The sequence below is a fragment of the Pristis pectinata genome, chromosome 26 (genome assembly GCF_009764475.1).
Source record: "Pristis pectinata isolate sPriPec2 chromosome 26, sPriPec2.1.pri, whole genome shotgun sequence".
NCBI classification, from domain to species: Eukaryota; Metazoa; Chordata; class Chondrichthyes; order Rhinopristiformes; family Pristidae; genus Pristis; species Pristis pectinata.
In genome coordinates, this window is record NC_067430.1 from 26209407 (window position 1) to 26231797 (window position 22391).

The following is a 22391-nucleotide window of genomic DNA, read 5'->3' on the forward strand; positions in this document are numbered from 1 at the left end:
TGTGCAATAATGGTCTCAGTAAATGGACTGCAATAGGTGAGGAGAGCTGTTCGTATCAATGTTTGTATGATAAAAGCGCAGTGCATGTTGATTCTGGAGGTGCAAAATATTACAGTAATCTGGATCAACCTAGAATTTTAAGATTCACTAAACACAATAATAACACTGATCATATTAGATTAATTGCAGAGCACTAACATTTCTACTTTACATTAACATGAAGCTTAATATTGCAGTAATATTTCTACATTGCCTTTTAGTACAATAATATTTAGCATTTCATTAGACTGTAACTACATACAGTACTGCAGCAATATTTCCATCTGGTGTTAGTCTGCAGCTATGTTCTGCATTAGCATTTATATATTACTGTCGACTGTACCCAAACAGTGCAGAAAAATATGTAATTACATTAGACTGCAACTTTACACTGCAATGTTTACACAATATTTTAAATTACAAGCAAACAGCACTAACACAAATTTTCCAGTAATGTTAAATCTAGTTAAATGATAAACAGCAGATTAAATAATACGTTTTTAAATCTACAACAAAATACAAGGGGAATAGTTAAGGCTGCAACTAAATCAGAGACAATAAGAAGGTAGATGTAAATCTGTTTGAATCAAACTCTTGCAACTCTTTTCTTAAAAGGCATATGACACTTACTCTGTAATTAAGATTCTAATTTATAGCTTTTGTTCCAACAATGCTGTCTGCTTTCTGAAGAGATGATATTACATTGACAGTTTCAGATCAGGTCAGCAATTCATTCTGGTTAATTACTTCTGAAAGATGGGTCTCATCAGCTGCTCCAATTCAATAACTTCAACGTAAACCTCTCAAGTCTGGTAGGTCTAAACTGAATACGAGTCACTCTCAAAGAACTTTTAAATTGGAAAGACTATAAAGAAATATGTCTTCAGCTAACAAGCCTTTGGCATATCCCTAAATGAACAGTGTTACTGTAATGCTGTGAATGATTGTGAAATCTAATTTGGAAATGAATGGTAACAGTACATAAGCAAGGAGTATATCCATTGATTGAATAGACAATTTATTAAAAGCAGACTACATATATACCTAAAAGCTTCGCTTCTACGAAACATTACATAAAATCTACTAGCCAACAAGCTAAACTTGGACCAATTAAACCAGTACAAAATATTTGCTTTTAAATGCCGAAAGGTTCAAAAGAGACAGGATAAGGTTTGAAGCAAACAAAAAGGCCGCAGGGCTTCCAATTTAAGCAAACTTCAGAACATTTTTAAATGATTAAAATGCACAGAAGGTGATAATAGACAGGGATGAAGTAAAACAGGTGCACACCCTTTTGAATGCTGAGACGGTTTAAATAAAATACAAATAATGATTCAGAATTAGAAAATAAATACAATTCAAAATTAGAAAACCTTTACAATGAATCAGAATATTTTAGTGCATTAACAGAAACTTCATAGAAATTTAATATATGTGATAAGTACCATTGTGTACTGCACAAAAACATAACAAAAATTGTGCACATTATTTTTAATACATCTTTGTCTAAATATTGAATTACACATTATCTGACAAAGTTTAAGAAAAAAAAAGGCCAGTGATACTACTAAATTTAAGTGCAACCCACATTATATCTACTGGGGTGCATCAAATGTTATAACATGAAGGTACAGCACCAATTTTACTGGCTATTTAAATACCAGCTATTCAGCATTCAAAAAAGGCAAGGAAATCAGTCTATGAAAGTAGCATCTGCAAGAGAAAAAGAAACTGGAACTAGTGATGGGTGGTATGACGATGCCAGTGTGATATCAACACTTTTATAAATATTAAAGCCTTCCCAATGCATGCAAGAAAACTGATTTTTAGGATTAATTTTATTGTATTGCAAATAACGAGGAAGACAATCAGCTTAAAGTCAGCTTCTTTTACAACACAATAGATTTAAAACAAAGCCATCAAATCACCCATTCACTAGTCCGAAGCCAAGAATGCAAAGTTTTTCTTTTAAAGAAACAGTAATCATTTTTTTTCTGGACCTAAAATGGGCTGATGGCACCTTTAAGAAAATCAAACACACCCACTTTTTTCCATGTTCCTAATATTCACTAACCTCAATGTGTCATTAACTTTCAACACATTTTCTTTATTTTTGTCTGAGATTGGGTAGGGGAGGTGCCATGATTCTGAAGAAAATCAGTGCTGTCAAATCATATTCACCAGGAAGGTTTTAGTGTTACTGATGTGGCAGGTAAAGGACAGATAGGATTTGAGGCAATATCACAAAACTAAAGAGTCAAGCACAAAAGCATTGTAAGAGTTTCAACCTAGTGAATAGCTGCATTTTGTGGAATATAATGCAACGTGGCACATGTTCAGTGAGAACTTTAGTGTTCCTAGCCTTTCTAAAAGGAGGTCCATCATCATTGCGAGTTTCTAAACAGGAGAGAACACAAGAGCTTTCTTTTTTTAAAAAAAAACAAGCACAATTTTCTTAGATTTTCATTTGAAAAAAACAAATGCAGATAATACTAAATCAGCATTATTTGTGACTGAGGTATAAATTTGAAGAGCTGGAATGGTTGCAATCATTTAAAAAAATCCAAGCCACATTAAGAATGATATCTTGTTATTTTTGGTCATGCTTTTTATGTTAATATTTGACAGAAATGTAGTAAGTAAACCAATTTGAAGACAATGCATTTGCAGATTACAACCACAAGGAGATGTCAATGCTCCATGGTTGATCAATTCATACTTTAAAATTAAGGCTGCGAAGTGATAATAAATTATCACTAGTCAATTAAAAATTATTTGCCAGTTAACTGCAGTCTTAATTGCTTTGCTAAAAACAATTCATTTTTGAATGGTCCAACAGAAGACATTTAGCTTTATGATGTCTAGTTTAAATTTTTCATTGTGATCCGATGCCCACAGTGGGTTTGCCACCCTCATCTCTGTATCCTCCTCCTGGACTACAACTCGCACAGCTCTGTAGTTTTCCAATTCTGGCCTCTTCCACATCCCAGCTTCCTTCACCTCATCGTTGGTGATTGTGTGGCGCATTATTAAGTGGCTATGTTACATTCGCCAACAACTTCTAGACGATTTTCTTTGCTCCAACAGCAACCACCAGGGAATGTGTACATTCCCAAAATTAATATTACCACAGGGCTCAGTTTAATTGCTTACCCCAACAGCCACAATACAGTATATGCGAGCAGCTCTCAAATTAGGGCCAACTGCCAATTAACAGTGCTTTGGACACCAATTGTCCCTGCAGTAATGTTCGACTCAGAGGAAGGGCTGGGAACACTAACCAGCGAAAACAAAATACACCAACAAATTCTGGTTTGAGCTGTTGAACTGTTTAGGTATGTCATTCTTTCATAAATTTAATTTTATTAATTTATTTTAAACATTTTAATGTAATTATTTTTCATTTCATGCTTTTTATATAAGCACCAGCCTAATTCATTTTGATTAATCCGGCCTATTAACATGGTGGACTTCAGGACCACAAGGAAGCCTGTGTTTCAAACACCTGGTCTGGACTGCAGGAGGTCCTTTAATGGAACAAAGTTCACTGCCAATGAAAGGACTGCCCAACACAACCAGGAGAATGTTGACAGAGTGTTTCTAAATAAAGTCTTTTTGCTATTAACATGCACAATTAACACACTAAACAAATATTACATCAACGTGTGCATGTTAATTGTGCATGCTTAAATAAATCGAAGTCCATCATCTGGCCTATAATATTCCAAGATCTTCCAAGAAATGTTATGCAATTTGAATGAGTGCCTAATGAATTGGTGTTCATTAAATTTAGCCTAAATTACATGGAAAAGAGTACAAAGCTGTGTAGGTTTGATTTTATAGGATTGTCACGTCCAGCTCATTCACAAAGGTCAAAGAATAATGATGCTGCAACTTTAAATTCCTCAGGAGACAACCAAATGCTGGGAAAGCAAGATAAGAAACAGCATTCCACTGTATAAGGACAGAATCATTCACACAAGAGTTCATATGCTGTCACTGTTCATTGTTCAGATTCTGACCTTCGCGCCCTGTATTGCCGATGGCCAGTTGACTTCCGAGTAGCGATGGCTGCAGTGAATCCCACTAAGCAACACAAGGAGGTGGTGCTGAATTTCAGAGTGTCAAGCCAGCCAGGAACATCGGTCTGCAGGTAACTCTCCACCAAATACAAACTCATCACCACCAGCCAAAGAAGGGAAGCCACTGCATCAATTCTCCGCAACCTAAGGGAATTTGATGAGGGAGAAAGAAAATCAAATACATTAAAACAAAGTTCCAAACTAAAGAGAGGTAAGGGAAACTATTTGTTTTCAAAATTTCATGAACCAGTTTGTAGCATCTGAAAGCCACAATTCATCAAACTGGCATAATGAAGTACCTAGGTAACGAGGAAGCTAACTAGCTCCACTCTGTATTCTCCACTTTGGTACAATAAGAATCACACAGCTTGGGAGATGGCACCTGAATTCATGGATCTAAGAGCCTTCCAACTATCTCAGTCATCTGTTTTTTTTTGCATAGACCTTCCAGTTTTATATAAAAAGTGACTTTAAAGGTTACTATCTGCCCCCACCATCTCTTCTAGCAGTGATTCCAGATCATAAATCACTGCATAAAAGCAAGTCCCATCTCTCATAAGATTCTTGTGCAAATTATCTCAAATCTGTGGCTTCTGGATATAAACTCACTTTAGTGGAAAACATCTCTTCATTTGATTGGATACAAATTTGTCAGCTAAATCTCCCTATTAACTTCTCTGCTCTAAAGGAGAACAATATCAGATTCAAGTTTCTGCCTTACTATTTCTGTTCACTCTCCAGTGGAGCCTGGAATTTGATAACTGATACAAAATGCAAAGGGGAAAAGGCTTTTTGTTTAAAAACTCATTGAGTTACAAAGATCCAAAACACTACTGAAAAGGTAATAATGAAAGCATATTCAATTGTAATTGTCCCCAAAGGGAATTAGATACGTATTTGAGAAATTTCCAGAACCATGCAGAAAGAGGAATGGGATTAATCGAATGGCTGTTTCAAAGACTCAAGGCAGATAATGATGCTTTGCACTATTTAATGCTGCAAGTGCATTACAGCAGAATTATGAATGTATGGTCTAAGAGACTAGATTCTCTGCAGTCAAATCAAGTGTGCTGGACAGGTAAGTGCTCTATTTCCCACACTCGACTTCTGCCAACTGAGTGTCAATTTAGGAACCAAGATTTGCAAGACTTCACTCGGTTACTGATTTTTCCTCAGATGGGAGCTGAACTGCCATTGCTCTTTGGCTAACAGCTGTGATGTGAAACATGGCAGCAAAAGGTAGCATCTATAAACAATAGTGCACTGGATTTCAATACCTTGCTGCTACGTAGATATTCTCCAGTTACCAGCAAGCTACTATTTTAGTCTGAGTGGGACTAGAATTCTAATCTATGTCATATTGAGTGTAGTAGTTAAAGGTCACCACCACCTCAAAAAAGAAAAATAGTGATGAGCAGAATCTAAATCTTTTCAGAAATGACAAGATCTCAAGTGTGAGTAAAACATCTGTAGGAATCCTGCTGCTCATGGCAGGGGACAGAATAAAATTCATTGTACACAAACTTGTTCAGGTGTTCAATACCACATCATAAGGTACAAACTATTTAACATACTGCCTCCTCCCTCCCCCACGGCACTCATCACCACTCTCCAACCCCCATTTCATGATTTATAGTTTTTCCAAATAATCTCTGTGTAAATGTGCTCCTCAGGTAACCATGTGTTCTTATCCATTCTTTGTCTAAACCGGATTTGCCTCGTCAAGTGGGGCACAGCTCAAAACACCTGCAGGTTGATCAAATGGGCAGTTTGTTGTAGCCCAAGGGAGTTTAGGATATAGTTACCTTGTTGGCTGGTATCCTCAACTCTAACAGGCTTTAGCAAAATCATGATACAGATTTTGCAAACACACATCTTCTCACCTCACAATGTTAGAGGGTTAATATAAAAATCAGTTGTAAAAGAATGGCGCTGATGTGAAATAGGTTCTAATAACTTACCATTTTTGTTTAAAAACTCATTGAGTTACAAAGATCCAAAACACACTACTGAAAAGGTAATAATGAAAGCATATTCAATCGTAATTGTCCCCAAAGGGAATTAGATACGTATTTGGGAAATTTCCAGAACCATGCAGAAAGAGGAATGGGATTAATTGAATGGCTGTTTCAAAGACTCAAGGCAGATAATGATGCTTTATCTGCATGGACATTTTTTAAACTCCATCTCCCTTGGGGGAAAAAGAGTGCACAATTCTGAGCAATTCATTTTTGATCAATGCCAAAAGAATGCCTATTGGATTAAAAGACTATGACGGAGTTGAATCCAGAAACGCATTATGATTGTGTTTTAATTTGCAATTTATTCAACAACAGTGCAGGGTAATTTCAATCATGAAGCCAGGAAATAATATTGTTGCTTTGCATCATTCCAGGTCTGAATCCCTTGGTTGTAATTTTTAGCTTCGTTCTACAGCTTCTAAAGGATGTCACAATTTCAAATTAGACTTACTTCTTCATCTGATAACTGAACTGAATGCGAGGAGACCCAAAAGGTCACAAATATTTAAAAAGCTCCCTAGGATGCTGAACCAAAGGTAAAGGCAGTAATGAAGTGGGCTAACTGCTGGCAACACTTGTACCTATTCCTGCATTGTTTCATTACAACAAATTAACTCCTATTAAATATGATCTTAAATAAGAAGCGTAAATCAAACTGAATGAACCAATCTGGATACTACTGCTTCAGAGCAAACTAACATCACAAACTAATGTCTTGGACTAAATGCCATTGTGAATACAGTGTGCAAACAATGCAGTATTTAATTAAAAGCTACAAATGCCCAGATGGGTTAGAGTGAATCTTCACATTCAGCAATAACACTAAATACTTGTAAGATTTAGAAGATGGTACTTAATGTCACACAAAAGAACACAAGTGAACTGCGTAAAAAGTAATGCAGGTCAACTCCTGCCAGTTCTAAAGCAGCATTTTTGTAAATCAGCAGAAAGAACCGCTATGTACAGCAATGTTAGAATATTTTTCCTTTCTGAATGCATATGGTGCTACAATTTGTTTTCTACATTGCACCAATGCCAAGTAATTTTAACCAGGAAGGTGTTATCAAACCCCTAGGGAGAAATTTATCTCTGATCCTCAGGATTAAATGTGTGCACAAGTGGCAGCCATAAATACCACTGTGCATCCAGAAATATTTGGATTGAACAAAGACAACAAATTGGTCCCTCTGTGACTCTTGCCATGGTACAATTGTATGGGCAACAACAGCTCCTGGTACCTTGTCTACACATCTTTCATTGTGCAAGTTAATACTACCATGGGGCACAGGAATCTGGGAATATGCAAAACATTCTTGGACTTTGTTAACTTTTCTCATCTGAGTTGGATACCACTTTCCCCATTTAGAAAGAAACAGCTCAAGTTACCAGCTCAAAGCTGCACAACAACCACTGCTTAAAAAATCTGGGTGATATTAAGACTGAGGTTCACAAAGTGATATTTTCCATCATCCAATATTGTGACAACATTCGCTAGCAAGTGAAACTTGGCATTCAGGCCAATAAAATGAGAAATTATGACTAATTAAAGACCCCAAGAGTCAGTTGGATTTGAGAACATTAAACTATGGTTCAACTTAATGGTGACGGTGGAAGGGTCCGTGGGAGAGGTCAGAGCCCAATTACTCCCACCCATTGTTCCTTCTTCCTTTGTCTCTCCCCCTACCCACAAAACCACACACACTTTCACAGGAGCTCCCTCAATGTTTGAGCAACAGCAGTAGGTGCCCAGGATTACAACATGAAGGTCAGCCCTCCTGCTGTCCTGGACCATGCCTGACATCAGGCAGGCCAGTTCAGGATCTTTTCTCCAAGGCAATGTAGTGGGCTGAATGTGGTCCCAGCTGATGTTACAACTCAGTTTGGGAAAACCTGCCCATATATCTATGAACTACACCCACAATTCAGATATTCCTAGAAAATCACCCGATTTTACAGTTGACTCTGCAATAGTTTAGCAAGCCACTCAGTTCAAGACTATAAGTGTCCGCCTTGACTGAGATACTCATCAAATGAGTGACAAAGGAATGTGACTCGCCTTATACGTCCGGCCAGAAGTACAGCCAATAAGCAAGTGAGGACGCCAGTGGCAACAACAGCCATTTGGTGGTTCTTCCCATAGACCCAGACAGCTTGCAGGTTGATCACCATTTCCTCTGGCACCATCTCCAGCAGCTCTTGCCAGGCAGTGGCATTCAGGACAGCAATGTGCTCTGATGGAGGAATGGTTTCGTTGATATCGTTGGACGGACGCAGTAGCAGATCAGGCGCAGGCATTTCAGTGGTGGTCTTTTGGATTCCATGTGGACCACCTGATCCATAAACTGCCATGGCAACCAATACAGCGCAACAGACAAAGGCCACAAATCGAAGGAATAATACTCTGAATGGAGTAGAAAGGCTGGAATAATGGGAACTCTGCAAAATAAAAAGAGTAAATGCATTGAACGTATAATTTTAGCCAGATTCTCTACATTCACATTTAAATGGCAGAAAAGACACCATTTGCCCATTACGTTATGCCAGCTCCTTGGGGAAGAAGAAAAAGTCTATCTGCTACCTGTCCTTCCCCACGGCTCTGGTATTTACATGTTCTCTTCTGAAACAGAATTTGTTTCCACCATGCTTTCACATTTGGCCCTCGACAAGATTAGCACAGATCCTTGCCACATCTGCAAAGGTCTGTGTTTAAAATTCCCACTATTAAGAATGTTTTACATTTTATAAAAGTAATTGGAACCTCCACTGATTTTAAATTTACACAGCATCAGCCATGGCTCAGTGATAATAATTTTGTCTTCAAGTCAACAGGTCACTGGCTCAAACACCACTCCCAAGACTTGGTTACTGACACCTTCGAAATTTGACATCCTGCCTAAATGTGACTCTTGACCTTATCAATATGGTTGACTTTTAACTGCCTCCTCAGTTCAGTGAACTTTGGGATGGACAATACCAGCATTGCTCATAGTGACGTTCACATTCCCCAAAAATTAAATAGATTATCCAGTTGTTTCTCTCACTATTTATGGGGTTTCTGGATGCTGTGCTTTCCTCTACGTGGCAATTTGAAATACACTACAACTGTATTAAACAAAACACTAATCTCAATGCAGGTGACCATGAAATCACTGGATTATTACAAAAACTATCTGATTCACTTATACCTTTCAGAGAAGGATTCTGCTATCCTTACCCAATCTGGCCCGTGTGTGACTGTGGTTATGAAAGGCAATTTTTATGAAAGCATTGCAACAAACTTTTGCAAGCTTCTGGCTGAATGGGATACAAATTCCAGGCCAATTTACCAGCAATGCCTCACCCAGCATGAACACAAACATAACTAGGATCAAGGAGGTACAACACAAGTTGACTAGAACAACAGGAAAGATAAGTCAGGAAAGGTAAGAGAATATGGTTATGAGATATTTAAATCACCAGGACCACACTTAATGAAGTAAAGTGGGTCAAAAGGACATCTAATCAGATGTTTTCAAAACTACAGACATGTGGGTATAACTAAGTTACTTTTTCTCCTGGTTGGTGAATTCATGCAAGAGCGTTAATTGGAGCATTGCTATTAGAAAATAATGAAGCTTGGAACTATTTCACAGAATAACTAGAATTTGTAATACATTACCACAAGTTGAATCAGTGCTTAGTACTTATACTTGACATTTAGGTGACAAATACACAAAATCCAATTTAATTCAGGCCCCAACTTGGTTTCGGGCAAAATTGACTTTCATGGTAGCATCAATTTGAAGAAAGATGATGCTACAGCTGCAGTGCGAATGCACATTGATCTAGGCATAACTAACCTACTCTCATCAAAATAGTGCCTTTTGATCATTTACATTACCCAAGAAACCATCTAATTTACAGAACAGCCATTTCAATAAGAATTTATATTTAATTCTGTTCATCGTGCAAAGCAGTTAATGCTTTTTCTAAATCTTTTTTCATTACAGTAAGCTTCAAATGATTCAAAGTCCAAATGCAAAATTCTCCTCAATGTAGGCTGGATTCTAGAGATTTCCACAAATGGACATACAACATTGTTGGATTTGCTGATATGGACCTGGTTTAATAGGAATTCCAATGGACGAGCTTAGGCAGATCCAATTCCCCTACAATCAGAACCGAAACAACGAGAAAAACTGTACAAAAGGAATCTAAAATCTTTTACTTACAGGATGTAGTATACACCTATTGCAAACTTAACAGTAATTCTCATAACATAACTTATTCAATGGAATAATTGTTTCCTGGCTAGTCAGCTACGGCTAGGTTGCTGCCACCTTTAAGTCTAAAGGTTGTGAGTTCCACTCCAAAGACATAGGTATAAAAATCATTGCTGATATACTGACACTTTATGTATTACCTACAAGGTGTTGTCTTGTCAGAGGTGTTATCACTTAGCTGAGACATTAAACTGAGGCCCCACCTACTGTTTCCAGTTAGATGAGAGAAAGTGCACAAGCTTCCATGACGCTATAATGAAGCAAAGGGAATCCTTCCTGGTGTTCTAGCTAATATTTAGCCCTCAATCAACAGATAGACCATCTTGTCATAACCTCAACGTTGTTCATAAGACTTGCAGCACACTAACTGGCTTAAACACCTTCTAACAAAGGATCAGATTTAGTTGTGAAAAACACTCCTGCAGCAAAATTACACTACATAATTACTGCAGACTGTTAAATAAGTAGCCTTGGAAGGAAAATGTTCCCAATTATTTCAGTTACATCAGCTGCAAAAACAACACTGCAGTAAAGAAATCTTCTGGTTCAAATTTGGAACTTGCCTTAATGTGCCAGTTAACCACATTAGCTGGATCTATTGAAAAAAAGTTTCAATCACACCCTTTCCAGGATCAGAGGCAAAAACACATCAGAATCTATGTCTAAATGGGATAACAAGGTCCCACTACTATACTATCAAAACTGTACCTCAAGCAAGCACTAAAAAAAAGCCAAATCAGTCATCATTAATATTGAATGAATCGAAAGAGCACATAAAAAAGTGGTGCCCGAAAATTAACAGCAGGGGACAAGGGGAATTGTTAAAGTTCCACGTTCCATTCTGGTCAAAATAGCAAAAAAAGATAAATTTCCAAAAATCAAACTTAAGTGAATCAGGCTCGACAGCACTATCATCCAAGTCAAAAGGAGGTGGATTTAAGTCCCAAAACATGGACTTTAGCCCAAAAGTCTAGACTGATACTTCATGTACAGTACTGAAATGGTATTAAATGCGAACCCTGTTTGTTCTCTCAGATGGCGCAAAAATTCTGAAAGAGCCAATAAGTTCCAGTGCCCTAATATTCATCCCTTAATCAGAATTCCCAAATAACAGATTACATGGGTATTTTCATGTCATTCTGTGAGAGTTTACTGTGCTGAAAGTGGTTTCCATGTTTCCCTACACTGCTACACTCCAAGCATTGAGATATACTGAAAGGAATGTGAAAGCACTACATAAATGCAAGTCTTTACACTGTTTTTGTTGTACTATAGAAAGAAACAGCAATAGATTACACAAAAAAATGAGTTGAATTCACTCCTCCCTCCTCCCACCCCCCACACAAAACCACGTTTTCTACTTTGATGCAAAGAGCTCCACTTCAGGAAAATTTTAAAAAGATGAATAAATTCTAACCGTAACTTCACATCCAGCCCTTACCTGCACAAAGGTTTTGTCCGTCTCTCGACGACGAAGCTGATGGTCAAAGAGAATTGCCCGAATCTGCCGGTCTTGGTGTTTAATATAATATTCCACCGCTGCCTGACAGGGACGGCACAGCTTGTAAGTCTGTTCAAGATGGTGTTTATACACCTCTATTTCTTCTTCATATTTATCCTAAGGACACAAAAAAGATTACATTTTCTCTGGGCTCATCTGTTTTACCTCTGTACGTGCAAGTTCTTCTCCCTCAATATAAACTTATTCATTATATTTAAAGTATTTGACTGAAGATTAGATTATATGGTATAAGCAACTTATTTTCTGAGAGACTAGTTCAGTACAATGCCATGTTCATAGAATTTATTGATCTCTGTACTTACAGCAACATTAACTCTACTTTCAAGTAATCCTTAGAAATTCAGTAACACTGCCCCTCTAATCTGGGTCTCTTGTTACAAAGTGATCACCTAAATGATTGGGATTTCAGGCTATTCAAGTCTTGTTTTCATTCAGTTGCAGAGAAATTCTGAAATGAGCACCTTATACCCAAGCCAGATCTTTCAGCACAAGATCTGAAAAATCCAAAACTTTATTGCCTAAATTACAGCTGTACTGGTCCCCCAACTGGAAGAGCATTGAAAGGAAAAAGCCATGCATGTCAGTCACCGCTGCATTTTAGAGGTGAATGGTGAGGAAAAGGTCTGATGCTGGCTTTTCTTGATTTAGTAAACTAATGACAACTCGCACAAGATTCAGTCCTAAAGAATGAACACCTAAATGGTAAGTTGCAAATACAATAAGCATGTCATGTGAAGGGAAGAAAGGCAAAAAAAATTTTTAGTATAATTGCAAGATACTAAAAGTTGGGTAGGAACATCACAGTATGGAATTCATTGATTAGATTTGTTCAGGGATCAGATTTAAAATAAAGCTGGATAACCAGTTACTACTTTTCTCTCAGGTAAATGGAAATTATTTGTTTCCATTGCGTCTTTCAAGGCCTCATGGCTAATTTACTAAACTTTTCTCTCAGGTAAATGGAAATTATTTGTTTCCATTGTGTCTTTCAAGGCCTCATGGCTAATTTACTAACAATGATGTTAAAAGTGTTGTTACTACTTAATCATTTGCAAGCACCATCTCAAGAAATAGTCTAAAAAGCTACCCTTGATTTTAATGGTATTACCATCACCAAGATCTCATCAGTATCTTTGGAGTCACTACGGACCAGAAACAGCTGAATTCCACAGGGAGGAAGCAAGTGACTGCCTTTGATATCACGGTAACAATTAACTGTGTGGCATCAAGGAGCCCTGGTGAAGCTGAAGGAAGTGTGCATCGTGGAAAATACACCACTTGAAATAATACTTTACATAAAGGAAGCTGTTGTGGTTGGAGATCAATCATCCCAACCCCAGGATATTACTGCAGGAGTTCCTCGAGGCACTGTCCTAAGCCCAACCTTCTTCAGCTGCTTCAATGACCTTTCTTCCATCATTAGGTCAGAAGTGGGAATGTTCACTGATGATTGTACAATGTTCAATTCCAATTGTAACTCCTCATAAAACAAGCAGTGCGTGCCTGCAGCCATCCCTAGACAATATTCAGGCACAGGTCAATAAGTGGGATGTCGCGTTCGCACCACAGGAGTGCAAGGCAATGACCATCTTCATCAAAATAGAATCTAAACACCAGTTTCAATCATCTGCAATCTCAAGTCCACCAGCAGTCATTTTATGCTCCAGATTCCATCATCTGCAGACTCGTGTCTCCATCCCTCCCCTTTATGGTAATGGTAATACCATTGAATAAGTTCCATAACCTCCTGAGGGCCACCAGTGACCAGAAATGCAACTGGACCAGCCATATTAACACTGGCTACAAAACAAGTTCGAGGCTGAGTATGTCCTCCACTTGCCTGGATGAGAGAAGCTCCAATCCTCCAGGCAGGTTGACTGGTACTTCATCTGCTACCCAATGTGCTCATTCATTCCACCACCCACACAGTCCGTAACATTTACAATGTGTAATGAAGTTATTGACTTGAGTTACTCCAACAGCACATCCAAAACCCATGTCCACTCCCACCAAAACAGACAAGGGCTTTGGATACGTAGGAATATCCACTGCATGCACCCCTCCATGTAGCACACCATCCTGACTTGTCAATACACATCAGCGTGCATTCATCATCGCTGAGTCTAAATCTTGCAACTTCCTATCCAACAACACTCTGGGAGTACCTGCACCAGAAGGACTGCAGTGGTTCAAAGCACCAGCTCATCACTACCTCAAGAGCATTTAGTGATGTCACAATGCCCATCTCCCTAAAAGTGAATAAAGTTCTTCAAATCATCAATTTGTATTTAAGCACCACTAGTGTAATAAAACTAATCAGACTTTATAGGGGCATAATTGCGTAGTATTTGACAAAGTCATAAACTAACAAGCTGCACATTCTGTTTCTTTGGGAACACAGACTGATCATCATAGAATCTGGATGCCAGGCTCCATCATTCCTCTGCTGCCCTCATAACCAGGTCCTGGATTTTTCCATTTGGATTTCCAAGAACTCTAAATTATGAAGAGCAGTTTGGACACAAGTAGGCTTTTTCGAGGTACTAGACAAGGTTGCCCGTTAAGTCCTTTATTATCTGATATTGCTTTAGAACCCTTGGCTATTGCACTTCAGGATTCTTCAAATGTATGTGACATTACTCGCAGACAGATGATTCATAAGATATCTCTCTACGCCGATGACCTGTTACTTTATATTTCTAATCCGGATGAATCTATCCCCGCAGTACTATCACTACTAGATCAGTTTAGTGTTTTTTCTGGCTATAGATTAAATCTTAATAAGAGAGAACTTTTTCCATTGAATATGCAAACCCCAATTTATAGCCAATTACCTTTTAGATTGGTAACTGACTATTTTATGTATTTAGGTGTTAACATTACCAAGAAACATAAGGACTTATTTAAAGCTAATCTATTGGCTTTAATTGACCATGTTAAACAATTATTTACTAAGTGGTCTCCACTGTCTTTATCATTGGTAGGCTGAGTTAATGCGATTAAGATGAATATTTTACCAAAATTTTTATATTTATTTCAAGCGATTCCAACTTTTGTCCCGAAATCTTTTTTTGACACTATTGATTCTAAAATTCTTTCATATATTTGGCAGAATAAAAACCCAAGGTTAAGTAAGAAATATTTAGAAAAATTAAAGGAGGATGGTGGTTTGGCCTTACCTAACTTTAGATTATACTATTGGGCAATTAATATTAGATATTTAATTTTTTGGATACAAGATTCTGATGTAATTCAATGCCCCAAATGGGTATGCCTTGAGCACCAATCAGTTCTTGACTTTTCATTAGTTTCTATTTTAGGTGCTTCACTTCCTTTTGCACTTACCAAGTTAAGTAAACATATGACTAACCCAATTGTTAAACATACAATACGAATATGGTTTCAATTTCGTAAATTTTTTTGGATTGAATAAATTTGTCAAGTCTCATTCAATCTAATTTTTTCTTTCATCCATCTAGAGTTGACTCAGCTTTTTCCATATGGAAAAGGAAGGGAATAGTATGTTTTCGGGATCTATTCATTGATAACTGTTTTTCATCTTTTGAACAATTGTCTAATAAATATAATTTGCCTAGATCACACTTTTTTCGATATTTGCAGATTAGAAATTTTTTAAAAACTATTATACCCTCTTTTCTGACACCTTACAAATTGAAACTACGGAAAAAATTTTAGGTCTTAATCCTTATCAGAAGGGCTTGATAACGATAATTTATGATTTAATTATGAAAATACGTCTAGAATCATCAGACAAAATTAAGAATGAATGGGAAAGTGAACTCCAGACATCTATACCTATAGAGACTTGGAAGAAAATTCTTCATTTAGTCAATACATCTTCAATGTGTGCCAGACACTCGTTGATACAATTTAAGGTAGTCCACAGGACCCATATGTCCAAAGATAAGTTAGCTCATTTTTATAACCATATAAATCCTATATGTGATAGATTTGAATCGAATGTGGCTTCTTTGACACATATGTTTTGGTCCTGTCCTCTTCTGGAAAAATATTGGAAAGACATTTTTAACATTATTTCAAACGTATTGAAGATTGATTTACAACCTCACCCTATCACTGCAATTTTTGGATTACCAAGGATAGAGTCTGGCCATTTATCTCCTTCTGCTAACTGTATGATTGCTTTTGTTACATTAATGGCCAAATGATCCATTTTGCTTAAATGGAAGGATCCAATACCCCCTACTACTTTTCAATGGTTTTCTCAAACTATATCATGTTTAAACTTGGAAAAAATTAGGAGTGGTACTGTTGATCCTTTGCTTAAATTTGAAGATATTTGGAGTCCATTTATTCAATATTTTCACATGATGTAGATCCCCTTTCAATAACTTTCCAACTTGGAGGAACGGACTTGACGACATAATATTGCTCTGTTTCTACTGAGAAATTTTAGCCCAGTTTTTTTTCCCCCTTTCTTTTTGTTGTTTTTCTTTTGAAAAGTTTTTTTTTGTTTAGTTTATATTGTTTATAATTTTTTTTATTGATTTGGGGTTTTCTTTAAATTTATATAATAAATCTTTTTTTTTCCTTTCTTTTATATTATATTCATTTACTAAGAGATCGTTGAACCTACAGATTTTTTTTATATTTTATTGTTCTTTATGATTGTATATGCTATGATTGTTATCCTAATCTCTTTGTATTACATGTATAAATATTGATGTTATATATCAATCTGTATTAATTTGAAAACTAATAAAAAGATTGAAGAAAAGAAATTGCACACAAGTAAATAATTGCACAATACTTCCTTATTCTCCCATCCACCACCAAAATCTCTCCCCACAGCAGCGTTGAGAAACACGATGAGCCACTTTGGAAATATAAAGCAAGAGCCGGCAACGTCTAAAACCACATTGTTATTTGACAGAAAGTTATGAGCTTTTATCTTGCATTGTATCCTTGGTAAGATCTTATTACACCATACCTGTGGAGACACATAGTCTCTTCAAAAAAAAATCCATCTCAGTGACAAAGGCCAAAAAATATTTGGCTTATAGCCACTTAACCCGGTACTTGGAAGTCTTTGCATAACCATAGTTTGTCTCAATTTTGAAGACTCAAAATTATCCATCTGGGCTTCAGAAGCCAAACATTTTATTTACTGCCTCTGAAATGACTTCATCTTAACTACTGCTGTCAAAATACTGTTAAACACCACATGGTTCCAGGAGCTTTCTGAAGCAATGCCACCAAAAGAAATCTTTCAGCAGTCAGTCATGCTTAGCTCCCCAAGGCTTTTTGGACCACTTCTTAAAAACATTCTAGATGCGTGATCCATTGCTTACTTTTAAAATATTCACAACACAAGTTCAACCTCCAATATTAACAAACAAATCATACACATCAGGAGTGTAAGTAAAGCAACTTGTTTAATGTAAAGATAGTTTAAGCATTTCACAAACACTTTCAACAGTCAAGAATTTGGCTTGGGCTAGAGACAATTTCCATCATACTATTTTGCTGAAGGGACTGGTGTAGGGTTTTTCCAAGGCCTAAACCAACTGATCAGTCTTACATAGCCTAGTTAAAGAATAACAACAGACTCTGAACCAGGCAAAGACATCAGAGCCTGATCAAATCACACGCCTCATCATTACTCACAGTGTCACCCAACAGAAGGCAGGCTGGAGAACCATCTTAGCTGTGGAAAGAGCCAACCACTGATGCACGATTCTCCAGCCTGCTTTGTCCAATGATGCAGTGTGGGAAGGTATGCACGAGTAAAGATAAGGGAGTCAGAATGTCATGGGTGCAAGCACTACTTCAGAGATCAGGGAAACATTACACACATATCACACTACAGTACACATAGATAAAGACCATATCTATTACCCATTGCCAGTAAGATGTTTAAACCAAGGCCTCACTTTCTCAATTGCAGGTGTACCAAGGTTTCCGTGGAAGTTCTTCACCAATATCTATCCCTCACCAATATCACTAAAACACTAGTGAGTATCACATTACTGGGGCCTGCTTTGTGCATAATAGATATCATGCTTCCTACATTATAACTCTGACAAGAGAATGTCATTGCATATGGAGACTTCAGGAGATCCTGGGGACAATGAAAAGGTACTATATAAATTCCAGAGGTTAGGCTGGTGGAATCAGATTTTCTTGGAGCTTTTAAAAAACTGGCCACATATTTGAGAAAAATCTGTAGAACTGGTGGGGAAATTGTCAAGCATGGCCATGATTGGTCCCACGACTCAGAACAATACATCACAGGAACAGGCCTTTCGGCCCACAATGTTGTGTCAAACTAATTAAACTAACGATGCCTAATCCCTTCTGCCTACAGATGGGTCCATACCCCTCTATTCCCTGCATATTAATGTGCCTAACTAAGAGCCCTTTAAATGCCTCTATCGTATCTGCTGTGCTCCTGTATTTTGCTGACTGCTTTAATCAAAACCAGCTCAAGGTTACTGCCCTAAATTCTCAATTATTTTATAGTCACTGAAATGCCCAAGGGAGTGGTGGATACATACATGGGTGCCCACAATAGCACCAATATAACAGTTGATTTACTGCTGGAAATGGACAGAACACATCAATAAAGCAGGAAAATGATTCCCCTTCAGAAGGTTACAAGTAACCAATCACGGTACATCACAGATGGCTAAATAGCCCATCATGCCTGTGCCACCTCTTATTCAATAGCCCCACTCATTCACTCCTTCCCTGAACCATAGAACAATAAGGCACAATACAGGCCCTTCGGCTCACCATGTTGTGCCGCCCTTCAAACCACACCTAAGACTACCTGACCCCTTCCTCCCACATATCCCTCTAACTTAAATTCCTCCATATGCTTATCTAACAATCTCTTGAACTTGTCAACATAAATCCCCCTTCAAATATTTATTCAATTTCAAAAGGAAAGTTTTTAAATATTCAACCACCTTCCTTTCAGGCAATGCACAGATGTTAACTGAGAGGAAAAGGAGTAGAGATATTATGAAAATATTTTAATTCATCCTACTTCTGCAATTTCTGTTTCAACAACTAATTTATGGAATTTAAGTAATTCAGAATGGGACAACATTCACTTAAAGATAGAAAAATTAACAGTGGCCCCACATGCCATTCTTCAAAATCTTCATCACCCAGGAATCTGAAAAGATAGCTATAGAGTTGTCTGATATTATCTGACTTTTATATAATAACAAGTAGCAAAATGCCTGGCCGACTGCCAACCAGTCCATTCCAGGAGCACAAACATTACAGCCAAATGCTGAATTCCAACAAAATAGCAAACTCCCATTTGACGGTGTCACGTAAATGAAATATTCCAGAGAACACCCTCGAGCTATCTGGTCTATAACATCCGGACCACATTTCGATCAATCCTCCAATAGCGGACTTTTCCCTCCATGTTATTGTTTTTCTCTACTCAGTGATATCTTCTTTATGTAGATCTGTTCCAGAAATGCTGCCAGACGTCCATTACTTTGCCTACATGACTCTGACTTGTTCCATCAGTTTGGCACATTCACAGAGACTAGTTTGTATGAATATGGGTACTCAGATGCTCATACAAGTCTCTTGAATTAAATCAACTGCAAAGGATAAAAAGTATTCCAGCTTGGTACGTTTAACATTATCCACCTTGGTCTGAGTTCACTGAACATATACATTACAGCAAAATGACAAAGAAACAAGCAGCTTAAACAATAATCCAAAACAAAAATATTACACATGCTGGAAAATGAAATATTGAAACAGGATCAACTTTTCACATGGATGACCTTTCATCAAAAGTACCTGACGCACTGACTGCCTCTCTCTCTCCCCCCCATAAATGTTGAGTCTTGCAGAGTATTTCCAGATCACTGTTCTAAAAAAAACAGCTCAAGTATTTTGGAATACAATCTTAATTGAGGATAGGTTGAGTGAGCTAGGGCTTTTCTCTTGGAGAGGAGGAGGATGAAAGGTGACTTGATAGAGGTTGTACAAGATGATAAGAGACATAGATCGAGTGGACAGTCAGAAACTTTTCCAGGGCGACAATGGCTAACATGAGGGGGCATAATTTTAATGTAATTGGAGGAAGATACAAGGGGGATGTCAGGGGTAAGTAATTTTTTTTAAACAGAGTGGTGGGTGCATGGAACGCACTACTGGCAGAGGTTGTGGGGGGCAGATACATTAGGGACATTTAAGAGACTCTTGGATAGCCATATGAATGATAGAGAAATGGAGGGCTATGTGGGAGGGAAGGGTTAGATAGATCTTAGAGCAGGATAAAATGTCAGCACAACATTGTGGGCCAAAGGGCCTGTACTGTGCTATAATATTCTATGTTCTATTAATACAGCACTTGAATTGACCAATGAGGCAATAGATTTGAGTGAAGATCTTTCTTTGCAATCAATGCTAACAGTAACATTAAGTCACACACAGAATGTAACAGAGTTACTAATTGACGGGTATTGCAAAGCTGCATCTAGCTCCAATACTACAGAATGGATTACAAGCAGAAATCATGAGAATGACACAGTATATTCTATTTTTATTTGATTTCCAGCATCTTTAGTTTTGATTACTATAAAAGGGATTATTCAAAAACTAAGCAATCCTTAACTAATACCTTTGAGAGGCACAATAGCCAATTTAAAATTAGTTTACACAAGAGAATTTCCAAATGTTTACTTCCCTGAGTAGTGAGCCACTGTAAGTGATTTGCCGCAGAGCCACAACCTGATCAGCTTCAGTGTGATGAATTTAAAAATGATTAGTTGCAACAAGATTGTTTTCCTCAAAAATAGGCAACACTTCTGATCCACTCCAAAGCCAAATACTGCACAAGCTAGAATCAGAAATAAAAAAGTGAGAAATGGTCAGCAGTCAGGTAGCATCCATGGTGAGAAAACCAGTTAATATTTCAGATCAATAACTTTTCACTCTAAATAATAATTATTTACTGTTTCTCTCACCACAGATGTCACCCGATTTGCTGAATATTTCTAGCATTTTCTTATTTCCTTACTGATCCATTCTGCCCTGTTGCATTTAGGGACACAGTACCAAGAACTCTCACTTCCCTTGGAAGGATTACAATCACTTTTGTGCATTGCCTAACTATGAGCTTCAGAGCTGATTGGCAGATTACCCAAATTCTCAGTCATAAAGTAGCTGCACAGGAGGTTAAAAAAAATGAAAAAGACTATTTTTAAAAGCATTGTCAGAACTGCTGGGTTCTGACAAGAATCTGACAAGTTCTCACAGAATGAGAGGTTTCAAAAAAAAATCCTTGTCTTCACTCATGTGTAAAAAAAAGTGACTAAATTGAGTCGAGCTATGTTAGAATAGGACAAAATAGGAGTTGGATGGTATATTAAAGTTGCACACATCTAGAAGCGTAGGGCTATGTGGTGGACCAAACAGAAATTGGTACCAATAACTAGTAACAAACATATTTTACTTACAGGATACATCTTTTAAAATTGGTTAATGGGATTTGAGATCACATCCCCAATGTTTTATTCTATGCTGTGGATGACTATCCCTGGTAAGCAATAATTCCATCTCCATTACACTGATGTAGTTCAGCAAGTCCTTTGGTTAGCAAAGATTATAGTCTAGACCATTCTCATTGTCTTAAATTTATGAATGTTTCTTTCTTGTATACAATTATTTCAGAAATGGTTTGCTCTCTTTCATATTCCATGATCCAAGGTGAATAAGTACATTAATCTTCACTATGCTTCTCCAAAAACAGGTCGCACAACTCAAGTATTTTGTTGTTGATGCGGTGTCCAAAGTCTCCAACAAAAAGATTAACTGTGTTAATTAAAAATGAACCTGAAGTTCTACAGCACACTAAGAACAATGGCTATTACTGGCTGTTGCTCAATGTGGTTAAGTTGTAAAGTGACAATGCAATATAATTGTCATTATATACAATAGGAAGCATAAGCAAGTTCTTGCAATATCTGCCATGTTGAATACCATAGCAGCTGATGAAGGTGCATAACTTAATCAAAGGCAAGATCAGTGAGAAAATTCTATCATGCAAATGAGAAAAAGAAATGTTTCAAGTTTTCCTGCTACTTTTCAATGGCTCCAGACAGGTTTGATTACATCCTGCGGGCAGGTGAAAGCAACTAAAGAACAAATCATTCTCTTTCACTAAAAATGCTTTTAAATGAGATTTACATGAACTTGCAAACAATTTCATTCCTGGACTCAATTTCACATTGGTCTCAGATAACTTGGCTTTCAGACAAGACATTAACCCAAGACCAATATTTCAAAGAACAGCAGGAGCGATATGCCAGAATCCCAGCCAACAAAAACTTGCTCCATATGATGTGGCTGTTTGTGTGCACTTTTGCTACCACAGTTCTACATTACAACAGTGGCTATACCTTAATAGTACATAAGTGACTGAAAAACATTTTGGGATGGCTCA

General features: G+C 37.3%; 1 protein-coding gene across 2 annotated transcripts in view; it reads right to left on the reverse strand.

Moving 5' to 3' along the window:
* The window catches only part of tmem201 (transmembrane protein 201), a 144900-nt gene that overhangs the window by 101986 nt on the left and 20523 nt on the right, over positions 1 to 22391 (reverse strand). The window contains exons 4-6 of one of the 2 annotated variants that reach the window (XM_052039419.1): positions 11846 to 12022; positions 8199 to 8578; positions 4062 to 4265 (exon numbers count right to left, since the gene is read on the reverse strand). In XM_052039419.1, coding sequence (XP_051895379.1) covers positions 4062 to 4265; positions 8199 to 8578; positions 11846 to 12022 — 761 coding nt within the window. Of the gene's footprint in view, positions 1 to 1046; positions 4266 to 8198; positions 8579 to 11845; positions 12023 to 22391 lie in introns of those variants that run through there. The other variant, XM_052039420.1, reaches the window with a different exon arrangement.